This window comes from Vigna umbellata, chromosome 7 (genome assembly GCF_029865625.1).
Source record: "Vigna umbellata cultivar VRB3 chromosome 7, Vumbellata_1.0, whole genome shotgun sequence".
Lineage (NCBI taxonomy): Eukaryota > Viridiplantae > Streptophyta > Magnoliopsida > Fabales > Fabaceae > Vigna > Vigna umbellata.
The window spans coordinates 6,033,649-6,058,158 of record NC_142171.1 but is presented as its reverse complement, the minus strand read 5'-3'; the positions used below and the strand labels follow the sequence as shown (position 1 = coordinate 6,058,158).

Here is a 24,510-nt window from a genome sequence, read left to right as displayed (position 1 = left end):
ATTTTTTAATGTGCTTGGTCATAATTAGGTGGTTTGTGCTAAGAGGGACCCAAAACCATGGACAGTAGATGTACCGCCAATGGATAGGATAGGGAGTTAGAGAGGTTAAATTGCCATTCAAGTTAGTTCCCTTTCACTTGAGTTGTGAAGAGCCATCACAAGACACTGAAACTGAGGAGGTGAAACTTCTGAAAGGGGAAGTGGAGAGGTTGAAACAGAAGAATACTGAGTTGGCTAACGACCTTCAGAGTCTGCAGCATGAATAGGTGGACCTCAAATGGGACAATGAAAGAAACAGGGGAGTGTGTAGGGAGCTGCTAAGAAAGCAAAAGGAAGAAAAAGGACTACAACATCAAAATTAACCAGAACCTTGTTGCAACTAACACAAAACTGGCCTTGAAATCCTTGGACAATGATATAATTGTGTCATCTTAGAGCCATGTGAAACACTAGTGTGATGAGCTTAAAAGAGAGATAAGCAAGAGACATTGGAGAAGTTGCTTAACATGCAAATCAGAAATTGACGAATTCGAACAACGAGAGAAAGAGACAATGAAACAACTAATCAAAGAGCACCGACTCTGAGTCGGATAAAAGATGCCAAGAGCTGATTGTTTGGATAGCTCATTAAAGAATCGAACAAGGAAAAATTTTGAAGAACTGGAAGAAACATTTCTCACACTTGGCGACCCTAACAAACAGAGCTATTAAAGACGTCCCAAGGATGCTAGCAGAAATCGAGTCTATGATGCCAATCTTTAGCCCATCCAAGGAGATTGAAGCCTTCCTTAATCATTACAAAAAGTTGATATGCGAAATGAAAGATGTGATGGCTAGGGCGTTAGAGATTGTTGATTAGGATTTCTTTAGCTACTCATGTAATACATTTGAAAATCTTGTGGTTGTTTGAGTTGTATTGATTGTGGTATTTTGTGTTTGACACAGAATTTCTTACTAAATAACTGCATGATACCGTCTTTTCTTTTTTTTTCCTTAATTAATTCTGTTTAACAAAAATAATTCAGTAAAGAGAAAAAACAATGGCAAAACTTCCATGATACCTGTGTGTTCGGAAATAATTGAGGAAAACTAAGTAACGTTAGTGGTGATTTTTAATTGTCATTTGATGAAATATTATTTGGATTAAAGTAATTAGATAGGAACTAAGACGCATGACAAATATTCAAAATGCTCCAAAAAGCTCAAATTGGCTTAAGTCATTAAAGGAAGTCACTTTCGATATAATGATTTTTACAACAGAAACACTCAAAGGCAAAACTTTAAAACTGAGAATTACAAAATAAAACCTTTCAACACCTTAGTAAATTCCTGTCATTGCCAAAACACCGAGTGAAAAAAAAGAAAAGAAACACGTTGCCATGTTTCAATGCACACATTTAGAAACATAAAAAAGAGAGAAAGTTCACGAGTTGGGTATTTTTATCTTTACAAATATTTGATCAACAGCCATATGACAACAACCAAAACCACTATACCGATCACTGATAGAAGCATGCACAAGCAGGAACAACCACCCTTGGTACGTTTGTTCAAAACTGCCAAGTTCTTTTGCACTCGCTGTTTACACATCATAAACTCGGAAGGTCAGTTGCAAGCTACTTCATTTCTACAATATCTCATATCAAGAGCTAAATCATGTGGGAAAGTTAACAAGTAACTACTTTTTAAATAAATGCACCAGAAATACGTATATTAACATATGTGAATATCATTCGTTTATTTTTCACATACTTTTGCTTTCTATGCCACGTGTCAAATATTAATTTGAAACTTTCAAATTAAAGTGTTCATCATAGGTAAAGGAAATGCAAATATATTTGAAGAAAATTTACTAAATATTGTTATACAAAAACATTTATATCCTGATAAAAACGTAACACTATGAGAAGAAATCCCCACAAATCTATACTTGACAGTGTATAATGATGAAAGTATATTTATCCCAAATAAGTATGATTTTATAGCTAAACCACTACCACAAAAAAGACTGACCAAATAATGTGTGCCTGTGTCGTGTATTTGAAAGGAGGTTAAATTGATTCACTTTCAAAATAACAATTTAAAGACAATATACCTATCAGAATGAAGGAATTTATAGACAAAAAAATAAGGACATAGTTGAAGAGAATATCACATGATTCCACCAAATCGTGCATGTTGTGAAACCATGCCATAAATTCAACTTTCTTACGCTTAAAAACAAGTTATGATTCCAAATATAGAAGTTATAGTGAGAGTGTTACCCTCAGCCGGGAATCTGTAACATCTACATGTTCGTCTAAGTCATCCTAGCAAAAGAAGAGAAATGATTAGATTTCAGAACTGATAGGACATGGACTGTAAAAGGAGCAAAGAAAAATAACACGTGGGGGAACATACAATGAGTCTGGTGTGTAGATCCAGCTCTTCATTCACTGCCAACGCAATATGTTTAGTACTGATTACAGTCTCCTCCAATTTCTCAAGGCCATCGTCTTGTTCTGCTTGAATAACACATTTGCAAATTAATATAAAAAAAAGAAAGCAGACTACAATTGATATTTTAAATTTTCAAACAATTCAAAGTGACCTTTCATAATTTGCCGTTGAAGACCAACTAGTCCACTGTTGTCCAGGCCAACAGTTCTGCTCATTGCATCTGATTTTATTTCTGGCCCAAGCAAACTATCCCTATTTGCAAAGCTTGACATGTTTAATGTTGAAGCCATTTGGTTAACTTTGGTCCTCAAGTTTCCAAGCATATCCTTGCGACGATTCATCTCCTTCTCAGTTCTGTGCATTATTGACAAGGAAACACTTCAATAACAAGCATGCAATTTAACATAAAAGATATAGTCAAGATCATAAGGTTTCACAAAAAATTTATTTCAAAAATACACAGTATCACATGACTACAACCCAATAGTGTTCCAGGTCACTATGCTCTGCCATAATACCATTGAACTTTTCCCGATCAGTATATAGGAAATAACTAAACACTCACTTCGCAGGGACCTTTGACAAAAGAGATTGCAAGCTATCAAGCCTGGTCCCTAATATCGTAATCTTCCTTCTTATAGCAGATCCATGCCGCTGGGTTTCGGGTCCAGATGCAGGAAACGAACTCCGTTCAGCAATCATACCAGTGATATCATCAGCAAGTTTTACAGCTTCATTATATTCCTTCATCCAAGAGTCTGAAGAAGATGCCATTTTCCTGAAAATAAGATGCAAAAGGAAGAAAACCAAACTCAGAACCAAGGTAAGGTCATTTCTCATTTTATAGAATAAATAATCTATAGAAGTCATATCTTCCTATCTAACAGATTTTACATTGAATGCAGAATAAATAATACAAGAACTAAAAAATTATGTAAAATCAATAATTCTGTAAGTTGAGAAATCTTCTAGTGTTTGACTTTATAAATAATTTTCCAGTCTTCACGATTAACGTGAGATAAATTTTGTCAGGCTAGAGAAATTCCTAAAACACAGATTCATATAAGTAGCTATGACAAAATGACCCCCACTTATGATAATTTAACATTCCACATCCTACTAACTCCTCTGGTGCCTCAAGAACAAGCTACGACAACCATACGATAGTGCAAGAATATCATGATAATAAAGATACAGACAGATTAAGTCACAATGGTATTCTACATTATTACAGCCATTGATCACTTTGACTTTAATAAACAGCAGTGAAAGTAAATCTAGGTACTTTTTACACGGTGCTTCATGAAGTTACTCCATCCTTCCCCAATAAGTTATGTCAGCCTTCTTACAAAAGAGGAAGAGACTGATCAGTCAAAGTTACCTCTACAAATGAACCAAGTCTCGTTCAAGTGCAAGAAAACATAATGGATCACTCATTATGAGCTAAACTATAGAACCCTTCTGCTTTATGTCAAACACTAACCATTGCAGCTTTGCCCCAGCTAAAAGTTCCATAACAAATTTGAAAATGGAAAAAGGTTTTCCTAATAAAAATAGGAAACTATATGATCAGTTAATGTCATGATGAGGATCAGAACACGTGTCAACAACATTGTTCTATATAAACTGAGAACTTCCGAAGCATGGATACAGACTCAGAAAGAGACATCAATAAGTTCCAAAATATAGGATACAGCAGCACAAATACACACACTGACCATTATTATGAATTAGTTAAATTGACAATCAAGAGAATATTCAAAATCATCTATTAAAAAGTTAGTCAAATATAACAATCTGCACACATTATTTTCTGATACATAAATGGATCTAATCCTTCCATCTAAAATCCAAAAAGTGAAAAGAGGATCTAATTCATTTAAGATATTTAACCCCCTTGCATATTACCATCATTGAAAAAGACATCCTGTATGTTAGATTCATCTGAATAAAAATTTAAATAGAGAAGGAGAAACGCAAAATGTAGATTTGAAATAGACGGTTTGTTCGTTTAAAGAAGGAATAGAAACTTACACAGTAAGTTTCTTACTTTCTAACTGCTTAAAAAATCATTGCTTCTACCCTCATTCTAACCCTTTATTTTTATAATACAATGGTATAATAAATAATTCACATTTAACTATTAAATTAAGAGAAAATGAAAATAAGTAACTCTCATAGACTTACACTTTAAATAACTTGATCCCTCATTAATATTTCAGTCAAAGAATCTCCACATTACAAATGTCCAATCCTGATGGATGAGTGAAGGAGGTGTTCAAATCTCACATCCAACATATATATGACAAAAATAAGACTTAATCAAACTTATGAAGGCGTAGCACTCATAGCCTCAAAATCCCCCCCCCCCCTTTATGCCAACACCAGCATCAACATAATTCTTACCAAATATGAATCTTAACCAATATCTCGACCCCTCATACCAGCACGCCAGATTACTTCAACAACATATTCATATACAAAATACTAAATCTACACCGCAATTGCTGCAAACCTCAACATGAATAAAGGCATAGGACCGGGGGGCGATGCGGGGTCGACGGGAGACGAGACTTTTAAGTTCATCATGATGAGAAATGGAAAACTACAAAATCCCACCCATCATGCGATATGCAGAAAAAGGAAAGCGGTAGAAGATCGCAAAAGGAGAATTGAATTGAATTGAAACTTACGCGCTAATGATGGTGAAGAAAGCGACCTTCTGTCTTCTGAATTAGGGTTTGTGAATAAAGAGGAAGGAGGAATTTGGTTTTGAAGAGAATGATGGATAAAACGTAGTTTTTGAGATCGGTAAAGGCGGCACCACCAACCGGCACCGTTTGTCTGAAACAGTCGTCGTTTAAGGTAAGTGGGACGAAAAAAATCTGTTGCTGAGCACAGTCGTTTATGGTGTCCCTTCCCAACCTTATGAACAAATAATATAAAATTTTTTAATTAATCATTGTAGCATTATCTTTCGGTTTTTATGAATTTAGAGGGTCAATTTTAAAATATAAAATTATATATTCGTTCATTTTCTAATTATTGAAATTTAATATAGTCTTTTATTTGATTGTCCTATAAAATAAAATCTACAAAAATTACTTTATAATATATAAATTTATCATACAAAAAATATTTTTTTAATATATAAATTTTTCATTTAATTTAATTTATAGATATTTAATTTAAATTATTATTATATCTATAAATGTTTTTTCAATATTATTTTAATGTGTATGTAAGTAACAAAGGAAAAAGTATAAATCGTTTAGGGATAGATGGGTAATTTCCGATATACTCATCATAGTTAATATGTTCAATGGTAATCCAACATTTACAAGTAAAGATAAAAAAAGAGAAGTGCACGTTGTTTGGCTCATGTCTAACCTTATGAAAAACTAGCAAACCTCAACATAAATTGTTTATGGATCGAGTTGACATTCAAAGACCGACCTAGAAGATTGGGTCAAGAATTAGGCCTACATTCATCGAGTAGTTAGTTTAAATTTCATTAACAAATCTTACTCTATACACGAGAGATTTGATGTTTTGGTTATTATCTTTATATTTTGTTTGTTGTTATATTTTGTAATTGTAACTTATTTGTTTAGAAATAAAATGTTAACTCCCACGGTCAAGGAATATAACTATTTTGGCTTAAGATAGTTATTAACTTGAGTAAGAGAATTTACTATATCTTTTATCTTCAGCTTAAGACTCCAACTTTTTACCAAACCAAATTTTCGTCCAACCATGGGGCTCGCTAAAACTTGATCCTAACCCCGCTCACTATAAGAAACTCATTACCATGAGGAATACAAGAATCAGCCTCAATAGTCATGAGGATGAAGACTATGCAATAGATCATACAGAACATCGATGAGTTGCAGTGAGAGAATAAGGAGGTACGTAAATGTTCCAAGGAAGTCATGCTCAATCAGATATTGAACGTGAATGCATGTAGAAGGTGATGGAGGAATCTTGTCAACACATGGAGGAGGCTTTCTACTAGCAGGAGAATTTGAAAAAGAAAAACGAAGAGTTACATCAATGGATGCAAGACAATGAGAATTCCCGAGATCAGCAACATAGGCATGTCAACTAAAAGCAAGCACTATTACAAAAACGATCTTTGACATCCATTGTTTTCGACCTTTGATGTCTGCCCAAACTCTAACATTATAGTGGGAGACATCAATTTGGCGTCGGAAGAAAAAAGAGACGTTGGATTGGCGTAAAAAATCTGGAATATCTGACGCTCAAGACCGTTGAGCACATACCTTGACATTGAGCACAATTTTCTAGGATGGTGAAAAGGGGCCAAATTGACGTCAAAATTTACCTTGACCAACGTCAATGGATGCTTGTTAATCTTCCTAGATATTTTTAAATAAATAATTCGTTTTTACAGTTTTACCAAACTTAAAAAGCATAAAAGCAACAATTTGGCATTTCATATATCCAGAACTCAGTTTCAACTTTGTATTTACCAATCAAAACTATAAATTAAAGTTATCACAAGTAAAACTAAAAATTAAAATTATCAAAACTCAAAGTATTAAAACTAAACTAATGTATGTCCTAACTCAATTGCTCCAAAATATACGTTGTCCACTATTATCGTATCTCCTTCATTGTGGTTTCTGTTATTAGTGATGGATTATTGAAGCACTACAAAAACAAGACAACTTTATTATGTTTGCATTCTCATAAGTTTTGTGATATGTAAAATATATATTATTACCTCAACTCAATCATCTCTAATTCCTGCTTGAATGATAGTCTTGATCCAAGAATGATATAGTAGTTGCATGCCCATGAATCTAATTGTTTGTTACACTAAACATGATAAAGAAAATAGTCAAATATGAAGGTCTAAAATTCACATACGAAAATTAATAACTTAAAGATCAATAGGTTTCAACCTTTGGATACAATATTTGAATTTGTTGTGCTTTGCGCCTACCCACAACTTTAATTAAATTCAAAACATTTGAAATATAGGTTAATACATTAATATCATAATGAATCGATATGAAATAATGTAACACTTACATTTGTAACAAGGATTTCAAGTCAGATTTCATCTTCTTGAGTAGGGAACAAAGCCATACAATTATGCATTGATTTGGTATGATCACCATCAATTACCAATGGGCCCTATCATGAATCACAAATAATGAGTCAATTAATTAAGTAAACCTTCATAAAATTGTAAAATCAACAACACATACCCTTCAATGTATGACACGATGTACATCTCTCTTTTGGACTCAATCATCCGTGTTTACAAATATGATTGCTTGAATTTAACTGTATTTCCACAAGGTTAAATGGTCTAAGGTTCAAAAAATTCATGCATGGATACTCGACCTTGGCCCACAATGACAATGTTCATGTAGCTATAACAATAAAGTTGAGTATATGTATTAAAAAGCAACTGAATATTTAAATAAGGAAGACAATGAAAAATCTTACATGCACCATAGTTGTAGGATTGAAATATTTAACATCCTTTCTCCACCAATGATCTTCAATGCATCAATACTCTTAAATCTCACTTCAGTTCTACTAGTTCTTTATTTAACTTGTATAATTTTGTTAACAGATTTGCTAAAGGATAATCCTCAGCTTTTTCCATGTCATAATCTTCATGGATCAAAGGTTCACACATGGGTTCTTTCTTAAGACAGAGAACTGGAATAAACATTTTAAAAGTTATGAATAATTTATTTCTAACTTTCATATAAAATACTAAGAATAACAATATAATACTTGTGGTGAGCTAAAATGTGGATTGATTAAAGCTTTAGGCCAAACTATAAATGTGCCTAAGGCCTCCCACAAATTGGATTTCAGAAGTTAGCATAGGCACTTGAGAGTGAGGATCTCGGACTTCATCAATAATCACACATGTGTGGTGGGGCAATAGAGGATCACCATGGATAGTCTACCCTCTTGCAAGTTGTCGACTTACACCATTACGTGTAGGGTATCTCCACCAACCAATAGCTCATATTGACAAATGTGGTCATTATGATCTGCATCATAGCATGAGCCTTTGGTTCTCTGTTGGATCTTAAGTAGGGAGATCATCGTTCTCTTGGGTCATGGACTAAAGTCTTTCTCCAAATGCTCTTTATGTTTCTTGTTATTGTTGAAGGCATTCCATAAAGCATTGCTCGATAACAATCATATGTTGGTTGATTCTTTCCTCCATTTGGAACTCTAACTTCCTCAACGCCTCATGACTCAAGGATTTTTTACTTCTTTGTGTAGGGTCAAAGTAGTCTTTTAGGCCTTGTTCTTTTGAGTGGATTTGATGGAGTGGATTTGAGGGGATTTGAGAGGATTTGAAGATAAATTTTTTTGTCGTTTATTTGAGTGAATTTAGAGGTAAATGAGAGTGAATTTGGAAATAAATTTTTTTAATTTGTCATGTCAATACAATTCTATACTAATTCTCACAAATTTTATTTCCAAGTTCACTCTCATTTACCTCCAAATTCACTCAAATAAACGACAAAAAAATTTATCTTCAAATCCCCTCAAATCCACTCAAAAGAACAAGGCCTTAGTCTAATTACACCTCCAATGCCCCACACACGACTTGGGTGCTCTAGCTTTCCAATGGCCGTTGTAAGAATATCCTCCTTGCCTTAGCTAACAAATGAACCTTGAGTTTGTTGCTCAACCAACTCATCTTGTATATCATAATGATGTTTGTTACATAAAATTCATATGAATTATGATTTTGAGTCAAGAGTTTGTACTTAAAATTCTTTCTTATATTAGTTGAGCTGATTGTGATGTCATTTGTCCATCGAACGTAGTCCATGTAACCTTCTACATCTCATACCTATCAGGTGCATGTGCTAGGTGTAACACCCCATTTTCAGAGTGTCACTTGAAGTTTAGAATATGGTTAAATCTGATACCCTCGCGGAAACGAATTAAAAAAAAAACTCGTTTACTGGAAAACTTTATTCCAATTGGTAATAAAAAATTAACCATAGTTTATGTTCATTACAAAATAAACTTCAAAGTCCAAAATTACAATTATAAAAAAAAACTAAAGGTTTCTAACTTCTCTCGTCACTTTAGCTATTACCGACATCATTTGCAACTGCATCTGGTCCCGTGTAACAAACATGTTATACAATCATCACACATCGACAAACAAAAAAAGGGCGAGTCAACCAAAAACTTAACAGATTAAACAATTACGTATACACTTACCCAACCAAAAAAATGTTGAATCAGGCATCATAAAAAATTCATACATACCATCATAATGATATCATCAACCCACTTCAAATGTTAGGTCTTTTATTCCCCATAACAAACTATAACTTTAACCTCACTCAGAGTCATTCTGCCTGCTCTCATAAGCCTTATAAGTATAACTACCTTAAGCCAAAGCCTTACGATAAGACCTCCCTCAACCTGCTCACATAAGCCTTAATTATAAGATTGAATGAAAAGTATAGGTTTTTTACTAATATAGGTTTTTTCTTATTTAATTCAATCTTATAATGGAAAATAAAATAATCCAAACTACTACTAAGCTAAGTGAGTGAAATCTACCAATATAAGAAATTACACTAAAAATGATCTAAAATTGCCTAATTAAGCTAATTTTGTAAAAATCAACTAAAAAGCTATCTTAACTAAATCTAAGCTAAAAACTACTAATTGACCACTTCATCTAACCTAAAGTAATGCAAATAGTCATGAAAAACATTCAAGATTTAGGGACTTACTAGGTTACATATTAGGTTGTGCAAATAGTTAGCACAAGAACAAAAGGCTTAACTAAGATATTGGCCTCGATCTTTCCAGGTCTAAACAATTTACAAGGAAAATATAATGGTCCAAAAATACAAGGCCCCAAAAGGCTAAACCTATTCACATATCTACTATATATTACATTTTTACAAACAAAGAAATAAAATTAGGCCTTGCCATTGACCTAAGTTGCAAACCTTAAGGGTGATTTCCATCACTCCTTTAAACTTGCTACATTTACCCAACCCTATTAATTTGTTTCATAAAGAAGGGGTAGCTAGGTAAGACTTTTGTAAAAAAAAAACTACATGAAAGGGATCTAACAACAAAGATAGAGATATATTAAACACAATAATAAGGGAAAGAGATATATGACATTTAAGGAAGGGGATTCAACATGGCTTCACTTGAACAATGATAGACTTCCTAAACAAAGAAAGTCCAAACTCAGTTTTAGAGGAGATAATCCTTTCAAGTGACCAAAACAGTCAACAATAATGCATATAAGTTAGATTTGTCTCACCTTTAATGTTAGTGATCTTATTCCTTTTGTAGGAGGAACAAATGGTGAAGCAAAACCTCTATATTTGGAGACAAAATGCTATTAAAAGGAAAGTGATGATTACAAAGCTCTAGTTAAGGGACTGACCATAAAAGTCATGGCCAAGCACGTACAAATAGATTGACCTACAACTAAGTTGAGTAAGCCTAAGCTTTTGTTCTCATGGATCAAAATTAATGTAAACAATTAGAATAAGGCCCCTCAAATGTCTCTTAAGTTCTTCTATTCCACTTTAACCAAAACCCTTCATTTACTCCTTCAAAACCATCACAAACAAAGATAAAATCAACACACAAATACAAACCCACTTATATATATATAATTAAAGACTTCATCAACATAACAAGAAAGCAATTTCTTTTTTGAAAAGAAATCATGCTTTTTAAAGCTCACCTTTAATTTCTACTCATTATCTTTGTTGCTTAAAGCTCTTTCCTTCCCACCTCTCTCTTATCCCCCCTCTCTCCTAAACCCCATCAATTTCAAAAGAATCTCTACAAAACCTAGCACATCCAATTTCACTTGATCCAACCAGTTCGTGGTGGCATCGAAACTAGAGCTGTCAAAACGAGTAACCCGGCCCGACCCACCACAGGTTGGCCACTTAGTGAGTCAACTCAACTCGGCTCATTTATTAGCAAGCCGAAAAATTCGAACCCGACCCGACCCACCACGGGTTGGTGGGCTAAACGGGTTGGTTCATTAGCTCACTTAATTAACTTTTTCTTCACCCTCTTCTTCTCGGATTCTTATAATGAAAAAAATTAATTTAATTCACAAAATTAGACTTTGTTAAGTGAGAATATATAAAGTGTCAACATGCCGTACATTCTAGTAAAATATTGTTGACACGTTGTTTATCATATAAAAACAATTAACACCATTAAATAAGAGATTAAATTTATTACTTTCTATTGAAAAAAGATCAAAGTTTCGAGAATCAATTCTAATTTCATATTAAAAACTAAAATATGTTTAATTCTTAAAAATTTAAGCACTTCATAATTAAATATTAAAAATTTTAATTATGTTTCTTTTTAAAGTTGTAATATATTACATGAGTTGTAAAAATATCTTTTTCCATATTATTTAAAAATAAAGGAAATTGCGAAAAGAGAAAAGTCAAAAACGGTAAAGGTGTGTGGATACCGCGTTGCGTTGCGTTACTCAGCAGTGATAACATTGATTGATTTTGATGCCACCGAAGATCCTTCCTATATAGCAACGCCAACGACACTTGTTTGTAACCATCCATCCATTCGCATCCAAACGCGCTTTCTCTCTCTCTCTCTCTCTCTCTCTCTCCATATTCGATCGAAGAAACTCGAACGAAAGAAGAAAACAAAAAGAGCGACTTTTCTCACCGAAGAACAAATCAATGGCCGATCAACTCACCGACGACCAGATCGCCGAGTTTAAGGAGGCCTTTAGCTTGTTCGACAAGGACGGCGATGGTTTGCTCTCTCATGCTTTGAGTGTTTAATTTGATTCTGGCGATTGCGCTTTTCATAAATCGGTCGCTAATTAGGAAATTACAGAGTCTGATATTTTTTTTTTCTCTTAAGATCGCTTTCATTTTCAATTTAGTTGGCTTAGATCTCGATTATTATCATTATTAGTTTAAATCTACGAATTAGGAAGGTTTATATGAATCAACCAATTAGAAATTCTTGTCAATAATAATTTAAGTATAAGGGTTTTTTCATTTGTGATATGTGCTTATGTTGTTTATCATCATTATAATTAATATTGGTAGAGTTTCTCAGTGGGCAATACTTTTGACGTTAATGTTTTTATTCTAGTGATTGTTCTTCATGTTTCTGTTTGGTTGTTGAGGAGAAGAAATAAAGGGACGGATGTCTGTTGAAAAATTGTTGTTTGTTTCAATTTTTTGTTTTTTATAGGTGAATTGCATGTAATGTCGTGACTTTTTTATATAATTCCAGAAAGAAAAATGTTTCTTTTAAGGTTATAGGTCATGTTGTTATGTATGACGTTTTGGTTTATTCAATTTTGGGAAAAGAGGTAGAAGAAAGGAACAAATAGTAGCTTGTAGGTGGTCTACTCGTTATTCTACATTTTTTCTGCACTTTCTGGTCAATAATATGTGATGATCAAGATCGTGATGCTAACGGGGAAAATCAGGAACACAGCTTCATACATGACAACGTTTGACAATGTTATATAGTACGTGGACCCTGAAATGGATTGAATGAGAAAAGTTTATTATACATTATATCCTCTGTGGGAGTGACTGGTTAATGATATTAATGTAACTAATATCGAAACAGACTTGTGAATTATGGACTAGGCTGTGAAGTAAAAGCTGTTGTTGATTTTATTGTATATGGGTTGAATTTTCAGGTTGTATCACAACTAAGGAGCTGGGAACTGTTATGCGTTCATTGGGGCAAAACCCAACTGAGGCAGAACTCCAGGACATGATCAACGAAGTGGATGCTGATGGGAATGGTACCATTGACTTCCCTGAGTTTTTAAACCTCATGGCCAGGAAGATGAAGGACACTGATTCTGAGGAGGAGCTCAAAGAGGCATTCCGGGTATTCGACAAGGATCAAAATGGGTTCATCTCTGCTGCTGAGCTCCGCCATGTGATGACAAACCTTGGAGAGAAGCTCACTGATGACGAGGTTGATGAGATGATTCGTGAGGCTGATGTTGATGGTGATGGCCAAATAAACTACGAGGAGTTTGTTAAGGTGATGATGGCCAAGTGATCAAGTTATGTCCAAAAAATTCTTAGTGAAGAAATGTTGATTATGACGAAATGACGAAAAAAAGGGGTGGGGGAAGGACTTAGATTTGAGTTTTGTAACAGTGATGTATTAGTTCTTGTCCTTTCTTCTTCCCCACATTTTTATTTGGTGGTTTTGAATCCAATATTAAAACTGGAATTAGTTGTAGCTGTTGTAAGTCCTGCTACTAAAAGCTGTAGTGGAACATACCTTAGTATGTCTTGTAATTTTATCCAAAAAAAAGTTTGTAATGTTAATGTCACTTCATTTTCTACCACTCCTCACTTTGGTTTTCTGAGAGACGTGGAATATTTTTTTTCAGAACGATTTTTTCAAAAGATAATTTGACCTGAGTTCATACCTGAAAACAAATAATTTTTTCTGTAAAAGATAACCTTACAGTTTCAGAGATTTCAACCGGACCAAACGCTTTTTTGGGAGATTTTAGTCAGATTTAACTGGATTGTTAATACCCGCGTTAAGCCACAGCACGGAATACCTGGTCATTAAAACAGATGAATTGTGCATTAATTATATATTTATTATCATATTTACTATTAAATTAATTTCGTTAGAATGTTTTTGTAGGTACTCCTAGTCTTGATTCTTGTTCTAAGTGGTTTTCTAATTATGGTTTGTCGATAACGAAATATATAAAGTAATGAAGATATATATGTTAATGAAGTAATGAAGATATATGTTATATGTTAATGAAGTAATGAAGATATATGTTAATGTGCCTAGCATAGTTCAATGCTTTAAGCTGTTAAACCTTGGATTAGAAAGTGATTTGCAAGGAACAGACAAATACATAATTCTATCACTTAATGCACACAATATGTCAAGTTTCAAGTGATTACTCAAACCCATCAAATAATACAATGAAACATGTTAATTAGATGCTCCAAAAGATTACATGATCACACGATGCAATAGTCATATTATTCAGACAATATAAGTCACACTGATTAGATGACACAATTATTATCTTAAAAACAAGATTTTGACATCCATTTTTACAAACTTCTATTTTTTAAACCTCAAACTAAAATCTATTGTAATTCTTGGAAATTAATAATTAAAGAAAACTAATGTGGAAGAACTCTAGCCCTCAATGCTAACGAACTCTCTACCTTTCATAATAGTACTTAAAGACTCTAAGATAATAGAATTCGGAATGGTTCTTACACGCATGCGGTGCAAAGATAACTATTTATAGTTTATAGTGATAATTTTGAGTATCTAAATGAGAAATGAAAAAACAGCAGGAAGAAAAGGAAGCGTCCTCTCCATTATCAATCATTAAACGAACAAAGTTTATCTTCTGTTACAACATGGAACACAATGTAAAAACAAAACCCCTCAACACCTCAAGAACAGAGGATGGCCAAATTGATCCTAATAGAAGTTATTCTGATTCTGCATCCTGATATTGCTACCAATGCTCAGACTCTTTTCCAGAGTGACAATAACTCGGAGAAACACCAAATGGAAAATATTAAATTCCGTCACATAAATTTCAAAACCAAAATCGAGGTGAAAGAATTGCAGAATGAAGGAGGTGCATGGTAAGGAAATATGATATTAGGGTATTTAATAATTTTTAAATAAAGGAGTGTGCAGGAAGAAAATATGGAGGTAGAGGAAGACATAACCAGCTACAACAGTAAGCCCTTTGACCCCAGCTCTTAAACCAACATGGACTCCTATTGGGTCTTAATCGAGATTCCACAGGTTTAGTTTCATTCTCGGGCGTTTCATCCTAAATCCCCAATAATTTCACTCTACATTTTAAAATCTGAGAGCTATTCCTCTACCACCTCAACTGCTTCCTATACCTCCTCAAAAAATTTTCAGAATTTTCAGTTCTTATGTCTCCATCTTTATCTCTTCAAGTTCTAGTATTTTAGTTTTCCAGAATATGACATATAAAAGTTGAATAAATGTATCAAAATCAGGAAATTAACATTACTTATACATCTTTTTAGTTGAGTTCATATAATGTATTTTCAAATAACACTATGGGCAGCGTAGAATATGAGTGTTATGCGAAACGGATCTGACACATCCGTTTGGTCTTGAACGGATGTCAATATCCGTACACGCATCTGTTTAATAGTTTAATAATTCAACGTATATTCACATTCGTTTAAATATCACTGAAGGATAAAAAAGGAAGGGAGAGGTGCAAGAAGCATAGTGTGGTGGTGAAACGAGAAACTCTCTTAAAATTTTCTGAAATACTTATAAATGTTCTCCATTAAGATGTGATTAATTTTTAATAAAAACATAAGAATCTTTTCATCAGATTCTTTGATTTAGGATTTTCAATCTCCATTAAAATATCTTGTTTTTATATTTTTAAGATATATAGTTATTTTTTAATGAAATATTAGAATTTTATAAATATATAAATATTTGAATTAATTAAATTAATTATGAATTAAATAATTTTGTTTGTAAATATTTAATATTTATTTTAAATTATTTAATGAATTAATAATACTTAACACTTCCTACAAATATTTTAAATTTTTCATATCATTTTTAAATAAATTTATCAACTTTAAATATTTTTTTATAAATTAAATTAATTCATACAAATTACCTAATTAAACATTTAAAAATAATATAATAAAACATTTTAAATTAATCTAATAAACATTTACAAATAATATAATTAAAAAGAACTATCAAAAACACTATATCAGATATGGAAATCCGAAAGGAAAAACATTGGATCTCGAAATCCGATTGAAAATAGTGCGTTTTGATGAAGAATGAACGTGGACCAAGCTTGAAGAGTTGTGGAATATGATGATAATCAGAGAATAAGATTAGTAGTTATGTTTAGGGTTGGTTTTGACTTGTGGTTGAAATTGGAACAAAAGTAGGTGTTGGGGTGTACTTGAGTATGTGGTTGATGAGCATGAGAGTGGAAGATAAGTCTACTAGTTGTACCTGGTAAATCATGTTGCTATCTATGGATAAGTGCTTCCTTTTGCCTTGTATGCATAGAAAAGGTTTTTCAGGTATTAAACCTTCCTTGTGTGAGGGTGATGGTGTGTTCCTTGTCCTTGTGTGATAGAACTACATGTTCCTTAGTTGGATTGCAGGACTACTCGAGTATATATGTAGGAAAAGCTACATATTGCTCTGTAGGAGCAACTATAGGCGGGTGGGATAGGATACAGGAGTGAGACTGATTCTTTTCACTATGGTATTCATAGTATAGTAATGCTCATGATGTTGTTTATGACTAGGATAATTATGATGGTAGTGTATCTATGATAATAATCTTGGTACTTGAAATGTTCTAGACGATGCTATGTTGATAATAATGTTACTATAATGGTTATAGTAAGTAGTTAGCTTAAATACTAATAAGTGAATATATAAGTATGAAAGAAAAGTATTTTTAAAACAAATACAAAATCCTAAAAGGAAAAAATCTATTTACATTTTTACAATATAAAAAAAGAAAAAGCAAATTAATAAACTATTCTCAATAATAATATAATTCTTGGTCATTCTTCCTTTTTCTATTATTCTAATCATGACACTAGCGAGAGATCTAATGTAACTTGTTTATGGATAATCTTTTCTCATTAACATTTTCTCAACATTTAGCAAACAATTATAAAAAAAATCAAACATCATTAAGTGATAAAAATATAAATAAATGTAGTTTATAATGTAAAATACATTAAACTCTTAACACAAAATCAATGATTTTAATATTTAAATGTGAAAGAAATATTAGAATTCATAATATGATTACAAAATAAAAATTTTCATTGGTAATTGGGCTCATAGGTGCACGTGTTGAGGCATGTGATTGATGAACACTACATTAAACTCGTTTTGGAGGATTAAATGGTAAGAAACAGTTGAGATACGTTGAATGGGAGTATATGAGAATCACTTTGCACCTATGATTGAGTGATATTGGCATGGTGTGTCAGATAGTGGTAAGGTTATTTATGATCCATGTGATTAGACTCTTACGCCTCTTATGGTAGCACCATACTTCTTTCGTGTATATAGATTCCACTCATTCAGACATTGTAAGTCTGTGTTTGTTTATTTGAATTTTTCTTTCGCTAAAATGCTTCTACTTTTTCATCACTAATAATTCTTTGGCTTATTTTAGAAAAAAAGAAAAAATAAATCTAATTAATGGCATTGTACAGCTGGTTGGGTGATCCAATTCCACTCCAGCATAATGGGCAAATGAAGTTAGAGAAAGGTTTGGTGGACACTATAATTATGAGCTGTTCGAAACCCAATACATGAACCTAATTAAAATTTCTAAATTAATAGTTTACTTTTTAAATTGCTATGTGGTGTCGCATTTTAATTGGTTGTGCAAAAGGTGTGTCTATACAAATTTTCAGATGAATTTAAGGTACTCCTATGGGATATGACTGATAATTGTTTCTATTTTATTAATGGATAACGATAATTTCACTTTATAATATTTTAATATTATTTATATCTCATCATCATGTAATTAGTTCAAAATTGCTTTATAATCAATAATAATAAATATAAATATTAATATAAATTAATTATAAAATATGATAGGTAAATATTGTAAAATATTATTAAAAAAATATTGTCAAAAGTATTATTGTATTAATTTATCCTCACAACATTTTTTTCAACGTTGGAGAAAAGAAGATACAAAATACAAACAAAAATTTTATATATGCTCAAATATTACTTTAATTAATCATGTAAAAGAAATTTAGAAGGATAAAAAAAAGCACAAAATGAAAATAGATCATTTTAATTTACATTTTTGAATGATTGATGATTCTTTTAATCAGCAAAATAAAATTAAATAATACAGAATATTTAGAGTTTTTTAATCTTTATTCCATCTTGCAAAATATATATATACTAGAGTATCTTCGTGTAGAGAGCATTCTAATGTAATACAAAGTTCATAGTATAAATTAAAGAAAAAAATTACAATACATATTATCAGTTAAAAAATTAGAATACACCTCCATTTTTGAACCCAAAAATATCCACATTAGAAAAAAGAGAAAATTAATTATTAGAACACGTGTAATCCTTTAATTGTTATCATATCTGCATTGCTATTTTACATTCAATTGGTGTTTTTATATATAAAAATATAATCAATCTGTTTAAATAGTACTTGAGTAAGTTACTTTACCAAATTAATCCCTTCTATTATATTATATATTTTATAATTTTATTTGTGAGTATATTGGGTCTTTATCTGCATAGAGGTTTTTCAAAATTAACTAAACCTACGTTTTCAGTTCATACCATTTTTTACGAATCAGTTTTATTTTTACTATACTAATTCTTTTAATTTATCACGTCAAATGCAATTCTATATTAATTCTTACAAATTTTATTTCCAAATTCACTCTCATTTACCTCCAAATTCACTCAAATAAACAATAAAAAAATTTATCTTCAGATTTTCTCAGATCCCCTCAAATACTCAAAAGAATAAGCCATAATGATCTTATGAAGATAAGGGACATATAAGCCATTAAAAATATAAAAAGTGTATATTGGTGGATTAATATGATCCTTAAACACTACAATAATTACGTTTGTTATCAACTAAATAAATAAATTTTGAAAAGTTTATTTGTTATTGTTTTCCTTATTTTTATAACCTAACCATTATTACATTTTTTAAAATGCCATATTTTGTATTTGTAAGAAGTATTTCAATATATTATAAAGAAAGCAATACCAACCCAAACAAAGTAATGAATTCAACATTTTGGACGTTTTATACATATTCTTAATTTTAATTTTACAAAGGCAAAGTATCAAATGAAAAGATTAATTTATTATTAATGATTTGATTATACATAAGAATAACATATCCATTGCCAAAATGTAGAAAATTTTAAACTTTAAAATTGAGGAAATCTTTTAGACTTTATTCTTACAATATTTAAGAAGTTAGGACACAATAAGATGTTATGAAAAACCTGCCATAGTAAAGAAAAATCACTGTTCAACCAAACTTTCAAAAATTTATGTTACTGAAACCTGTTTAAATAAGAGTAACAGAAGATAAATTATAAAAATAGGAAAATGTTTTAAAACTGTACTCTCAAAATAATTTATTAAACTAATAAGTTGATCTATCCTTTATGTACGCTCACATGCATGAACAATTATGTTTCTAATCCAAGATTTTAACCCTTCCTCTAACATAATTTCATTTTTAAGTACTAATTATAATTTCATATTTGTTAAATCTTCAAATTAGAGACTTCTAAAAATCATTAATAATTTATTTTTTTAAATTTAAGAGGGTTAACTAATATAAATATCTTAATGTGATTAGAAGTTTGTCTATCGAGTCTCACGCTATTTCGTGTTTTCATTTTTTTAAATATATAAAATTAAAAATTTCTCATGTTTTTTTAAAAGAAAATTAAATTAAATAATATAAGTAATTTAATATTTTTAATTATATATTTTTTTTATTAGAGGTATAATTTTCCAATATTTTATGCAATATAATTTTTATCATAAATTAGTGTAATTTTAAAATTTTTCTTTTCTGTTCATTTTTATTTTTATGAAATTTTCATTGATGGCATTCACAGTTAAGATCAACTTATTTCAGAATATGCATATCTATGTATTTTAAAATTAAAATAAATATTTTAAATATTAAAATTAAAATAATTTTAAATTTGGGAAGATGAAACCTCTGTTTTGAGAAAAAACCGTCGTTTAAAAAATAGTTTTTAATTTTAAAAAATTAAATCATTTTTAAAGGGTAAACTAGAATCAAAGCAAATAATTCCAAGTGAAATTATTTCAAAAAATCAAGGCCAATTATTTCAAAAATCAAGGCCAATTATTTCTTCAATACTAACTGTGACGAAAGCAATTACTAATATTTATAACTATTTTTAACACCACAATAACAATATATATATATATATATATATATATATATATAGTTTCACAAACGTCAATGACAGCACCAACCTCAATCAGTGTACTCCATGCAATATGGTTAACAAACTGGACACTTGTTCAATAATTGAGAGCATTTGTTTTGCAAATCCCTGTTAAATTCCTTCTGTATCCCGAGGCTAGTAATTATTACAAAAGAGTGGTAGATTTGTACATGTACTTAAGACTCTGAAGTTTATTTTGACCTATTTGCTAAGTGTATACAATTTTTCTCAGTTTATTATTATAACTTCATCTTTTTAGAAGACAGTGGTTACATGTGTGTAGAAAAGAAAGTAGTCACATCGCTTGAAAATATACATACATTCATACGAACTCTTATGAAGTATATTATTTCATCGGTAAGAGCTAGAACGTATTAAAACTTCTACTTGCTGGTATTCTATCACCAAGTTATTTAGGTTAAGTTATACGTAATTTACATAAACATGGAATGATGTAAAAAAGTTTATTTTGTATTAGTTAATGTTAAAAAGTAAACAAAATCATAATCAGTTTATACTTTTCATATATAAATGTTATAAATATACTGAAATAAGACATAAAAATTAATTTTTTTCCAGTAACTTGTCTGTGTGTCTTCATTTTCTCTCAGTCATTCTTCTCAAGTTGTGTGTGTTCTTATTTGAAATTGTGATCTAATATGGTATCAAGACATAGCTTCAACCGATTTTACTGTGTGAGTGTGGGTGTGATTGAAGACTGAAAGTGTGTATCCAGAATAGGAAGGATTCTTTGGAACGTGTGTATCCTTAAAGGTAAAAAAGGAAATCAAAGAAACTTCAAGATCGAAGCAAGAAAGAGATGGCAGGTTTTGGAGGGATACAAGGGTCTTTACCAGTGTTTGATGAGAAGCTCTTTGATGACTGGCACATCAAGATGCAAACCATATTTGGCTTCCAAGATGTTTTAGAAGTAATAGAAGATGGGCTGCCTGAGTTAGGTGCAAAGGCCACAAAAGAGGAGAAAAGAAATTACAAGATACAGGTGAAAATGGACAGCAAGGCCAAATTTCTATTGTATCAGTGTGTCAGCCCAAAGATCTTTAACAAGATCTCCAAGGCTACCACTGTTAAAGAGGTGTGGGAAACCTTGGTGAATACATATGGTGATGAAGACAAGAAAAAAAAGGTAAAATTTGCAGACCCTGAGGAGGAAATTTGAAGTTCTGACCATGGATGAAGGGGAAACCGTGGCAAAGTATTTTGACAAGGTGTAGGAGTTGGTAAATGGAATGAGGGCCTGTAAGGATGAGATTTCTGATCAATATGTTGTTGATAAAATTCTAAGAACCCTAACAAAGGAGAACATTCAGGGTGGTGTTTTACTGCATCAAAAAACAAAGGAGAATTATTGTGGCATCTCATATTTGGTCACCTAAACTTGAAAGATTTATCCAAGTTAAGCCAAAAGAGCATGGTGAGTGGCTTACCTAAAGTTAGCATACCAGAGACAATATGCAAAGAATGTATCCAGTGCAAACAAAGCAGGAGCAGTTTCTAGAAATACTTACCCAGAAGTTAGTAGAGAAGTTATGGGTGGTCTATTTAGATGTTTTTGTGGTTCTATACAAATAGAAACACCTGGAGCAGCATGTATTTTCTACTTTTATTGATGATTGGACTAGGAAATGCTGGGCTTACTTGAATAGGAGAAAGGAGGAGGTGTTGTAGATGTTTCAGAAATTTAAATGGCTTGTAAAGAGACAATGTGGGAAGAAAGTTAAGGTGTTGAGGACAGATGGATGAAAAGAGTATACCTCCACTGAGTTTAAAGATTTATGTGAAAAGGAGGGGATAATACATGAAGTTACCCCTCCCTATACACCACAACACAATGGGACAACAAAAAGGAAAAATAGAATCATATTAAATAGGGTTAGGTGTATGCTGAAGAGTAAATGACTGCCTAATTTCGTGTGGGGAGAGGTTGTGCTGACAGCCACCTATATTTTAAATATGTCTCCAACAAAGAGGCTGGATGACATTACACCCGAAGAAGCTTGGATTGGGGTAAAATCAAATGTTAAGCATTTGAAAATATTTGGTTCTATATGTTATAGACATGTTCCAGATCAGTTGAGGAAGAAGTTAGGATATAAAAGGGTTTCTCTAATTTTGGTTGGCTATAATGCTATAGGAGGATATAATAAGCTGTATGAGCCTACATTAGGAACAACTTGTGTTAGTTGATGAAGCTATATAATCAACATGGATGTTATAATTGATGAAGCTGGGATGTGGAAGTGGGAATCAAATAAACAAGAAGCATCAACCATTGTGTTGGAAGATGAACATGCAGTAGTGGAGTCAGATGTGTGAGGAGATATGATAGTGTTAGAAGGTCATCCAGAATTACTCAACTGCCAACACATCTGAGAGATTATGACCTGTCTTATGATGCAACAATTACATCAGAAGGTAATTTTGTTCACCATGCTTTAAAAGCATAAGATGAACCTGTTGAATTTGACCAGGCTGTGAGAGATGAAAGGTGGTATAAGGTTATGCAGAAAGAGATAGACTTAATTGAGAAGAACCAAACATGGGTTTTGACAAAGTTATCTCCCAACAAGATAAATCCACAAGGTGTTGTGATTAGGCACAAGGTCAGATTAGGATTCCTGTAGCAAGCTGGAATAAACTATGGAGAAGTTTTTGCACCTGTGGCCAAAATAGAGACAATCGGATTGGTAGTCTCCTTGGCAACACAGTTTCACTGGACTTTGCATTAATTAGATGTAAAGTTTGCATTCTTGAATGACAACCTAGACGAAGAAGTGTATGTTGTTCAACCTCAGGAGTTTGAGGTCAAAAAGCATCTAGCCAAGGTGTATAGGCTGAAGAAGGCTCTGTATGGGCTTAAGTAGGCCCCAAGGACCTGTAATTAGAGGATAAATGGGTTTATGAGCAGCATTGGGTTTGAGAAATGTGTTTTTGAACATGGGTTTTATGTATAGTGCTGTCAACATAATGACAAAGCAGAAAAGTTGATAGTGTGCTTATATGTGGATGACCTATTAATCACAGGAAGTAGTGAGGAGAAAATCTTTGATTTCAAAATCCAAATGTTAAAGGAATTTGAAATGAGTGATTTGGGAAGGTTGAGCTATTTTCTGGGATTGAGTATACTAAGACTGTTGGTGGAATTGTGATGCATCAGTCAAGATATGCATTGGACATATTAAAGAAATTTGACATGCTCAATTGCAATTCTGCAAATACTTCAGCAGAAGTGGGTTTGAGGCCGGACAAAGATCCTGAAGAAGAATGAGTAGACCCTAAAGATTACAGGAAGATGGTTGGGATCTTAAGGTATCTATGTAATACTAGGCCTGATCTCAACTACCGTGTGGGTGTTATAAGCAAGTACATGCAGAGTCCAAGAATTTCTCATTTGAATGCTGCTAAGCGCATCCTAAGGTATTTGAAAGGTACACATACCTATGGAATACTGCTGCCAAGAGGAGAACCAGGAAAAGAGTTACAAATTACCTCTTATTCTGATGTAGATTGGTGTGGGGATAAATGTGACAGGAAGAGTACAACTGGGTACGTTTTCCTCCTTGGAGGAGTGCCAATTTCATGGAGTTCGACAAAGGAACCCGTAGTGGCTTTATCATCTTGTGAGGCAGAGTATATTGCTGCCTATGAAGCCACTTTTCAAGAAGCCTAACTGAGTTCACTAATGAAAGGGCTGAAAGTTGGTTTAGCTAGATAGATGAGACTACATGTTGAAAATAAGTCAGCCATTAATCTAGCTAAGCATCCTACTTCTGATGGGAGAAGCAAACATATAGAAATCAGGTTTCATTATATAGGAGAGTAAGTGAGCAAAGGGAAGCTGGAGGTCGTACACTTCAGATCCGAAGACCAAATCGCATATATATTGACCAAAGCACTGAAAGGAGACCGCTTTCTAACCCTTAGAAAGAAAATCAGAGTGGTAAGATCAGAGATCGGTGAA

At 32.2% G+C, this 24,510-nt stretch overlaps 2 protein-coding genes and 1 pseudogene across 3 annotated transcripts; 2 read left to right on the top strand and 1 right to left on the bottom strand.

Annotated features, from left to right (window-relative positions):
• Positions 1-1,189: 1,189 nt before the first annotated feature.
• Positions 1,190-5,371, bottom strand: LOC148195010 (syntaxin-51-like). 2 transcript variants are annotated; one of them, XM_088094301.1, is made up of 7 exons: positions 5,133-5,371; positions 4,627-4,693; positions 3,005-3,217; positions 2,591-2,793; positions 2,401-2,501; positions 2,265-2,309; positions 1,190-1,578 (listed from the first exon to the last, which is right to left on the bottom strand). In XM_088094301.1, the coding sequence occupies exons 3-7, from the start codon at positions 3,211-3,213 to the stop codon at positions 1,447-1,449; spliced, it is 690 nt and encodes a 229-aa protein (XP_087950427.1). In that variant the 5' UTR covers positions 3,214-3,217; positions 4,627-4,693; positions 5,133-5,371; the 3' UTR covers positions 1,190-1,446. The 2 variants fall into 2 exon arrangements, with proteins under 2 accessions (XP_087950427.1, XP_087950426.1); XM_088094300.1 differs by lacking the exon at positions 4,627-4,693.
• A 6,663-nt stretch (positions 5,372-12,034) lies between these two features.
• Positions 12,035-13,825, top strand: LOC148195009 (calmodulin-1-like). Its single transcript, XM_088094290.1, has 2 exons — positions 12,035-12,246; positions 13,157-13,825. Exons 1-2 carry the CDS (start codon positions 12,171-12,173, stop codon positions 13,528-13,530), a joined length of 450 nt encoding a protein of 149 aa, XP_087950416.1. The 5' UTR covers positions 12,035-12,170; the 3' UTR covers positions 13,531-13,825.
• Positions 13,826-23,841: 10,016 nt separating this feature from the next.
• LOC148195008 (secreted RxLR effector protein 161 pseudogene) lies at positions 23,842-24,219 on the top strand (annotated as a pseudogene).
• The last annotated feature ends 291 nt before the right edge of the window (positions 24,220-24,510 follow it).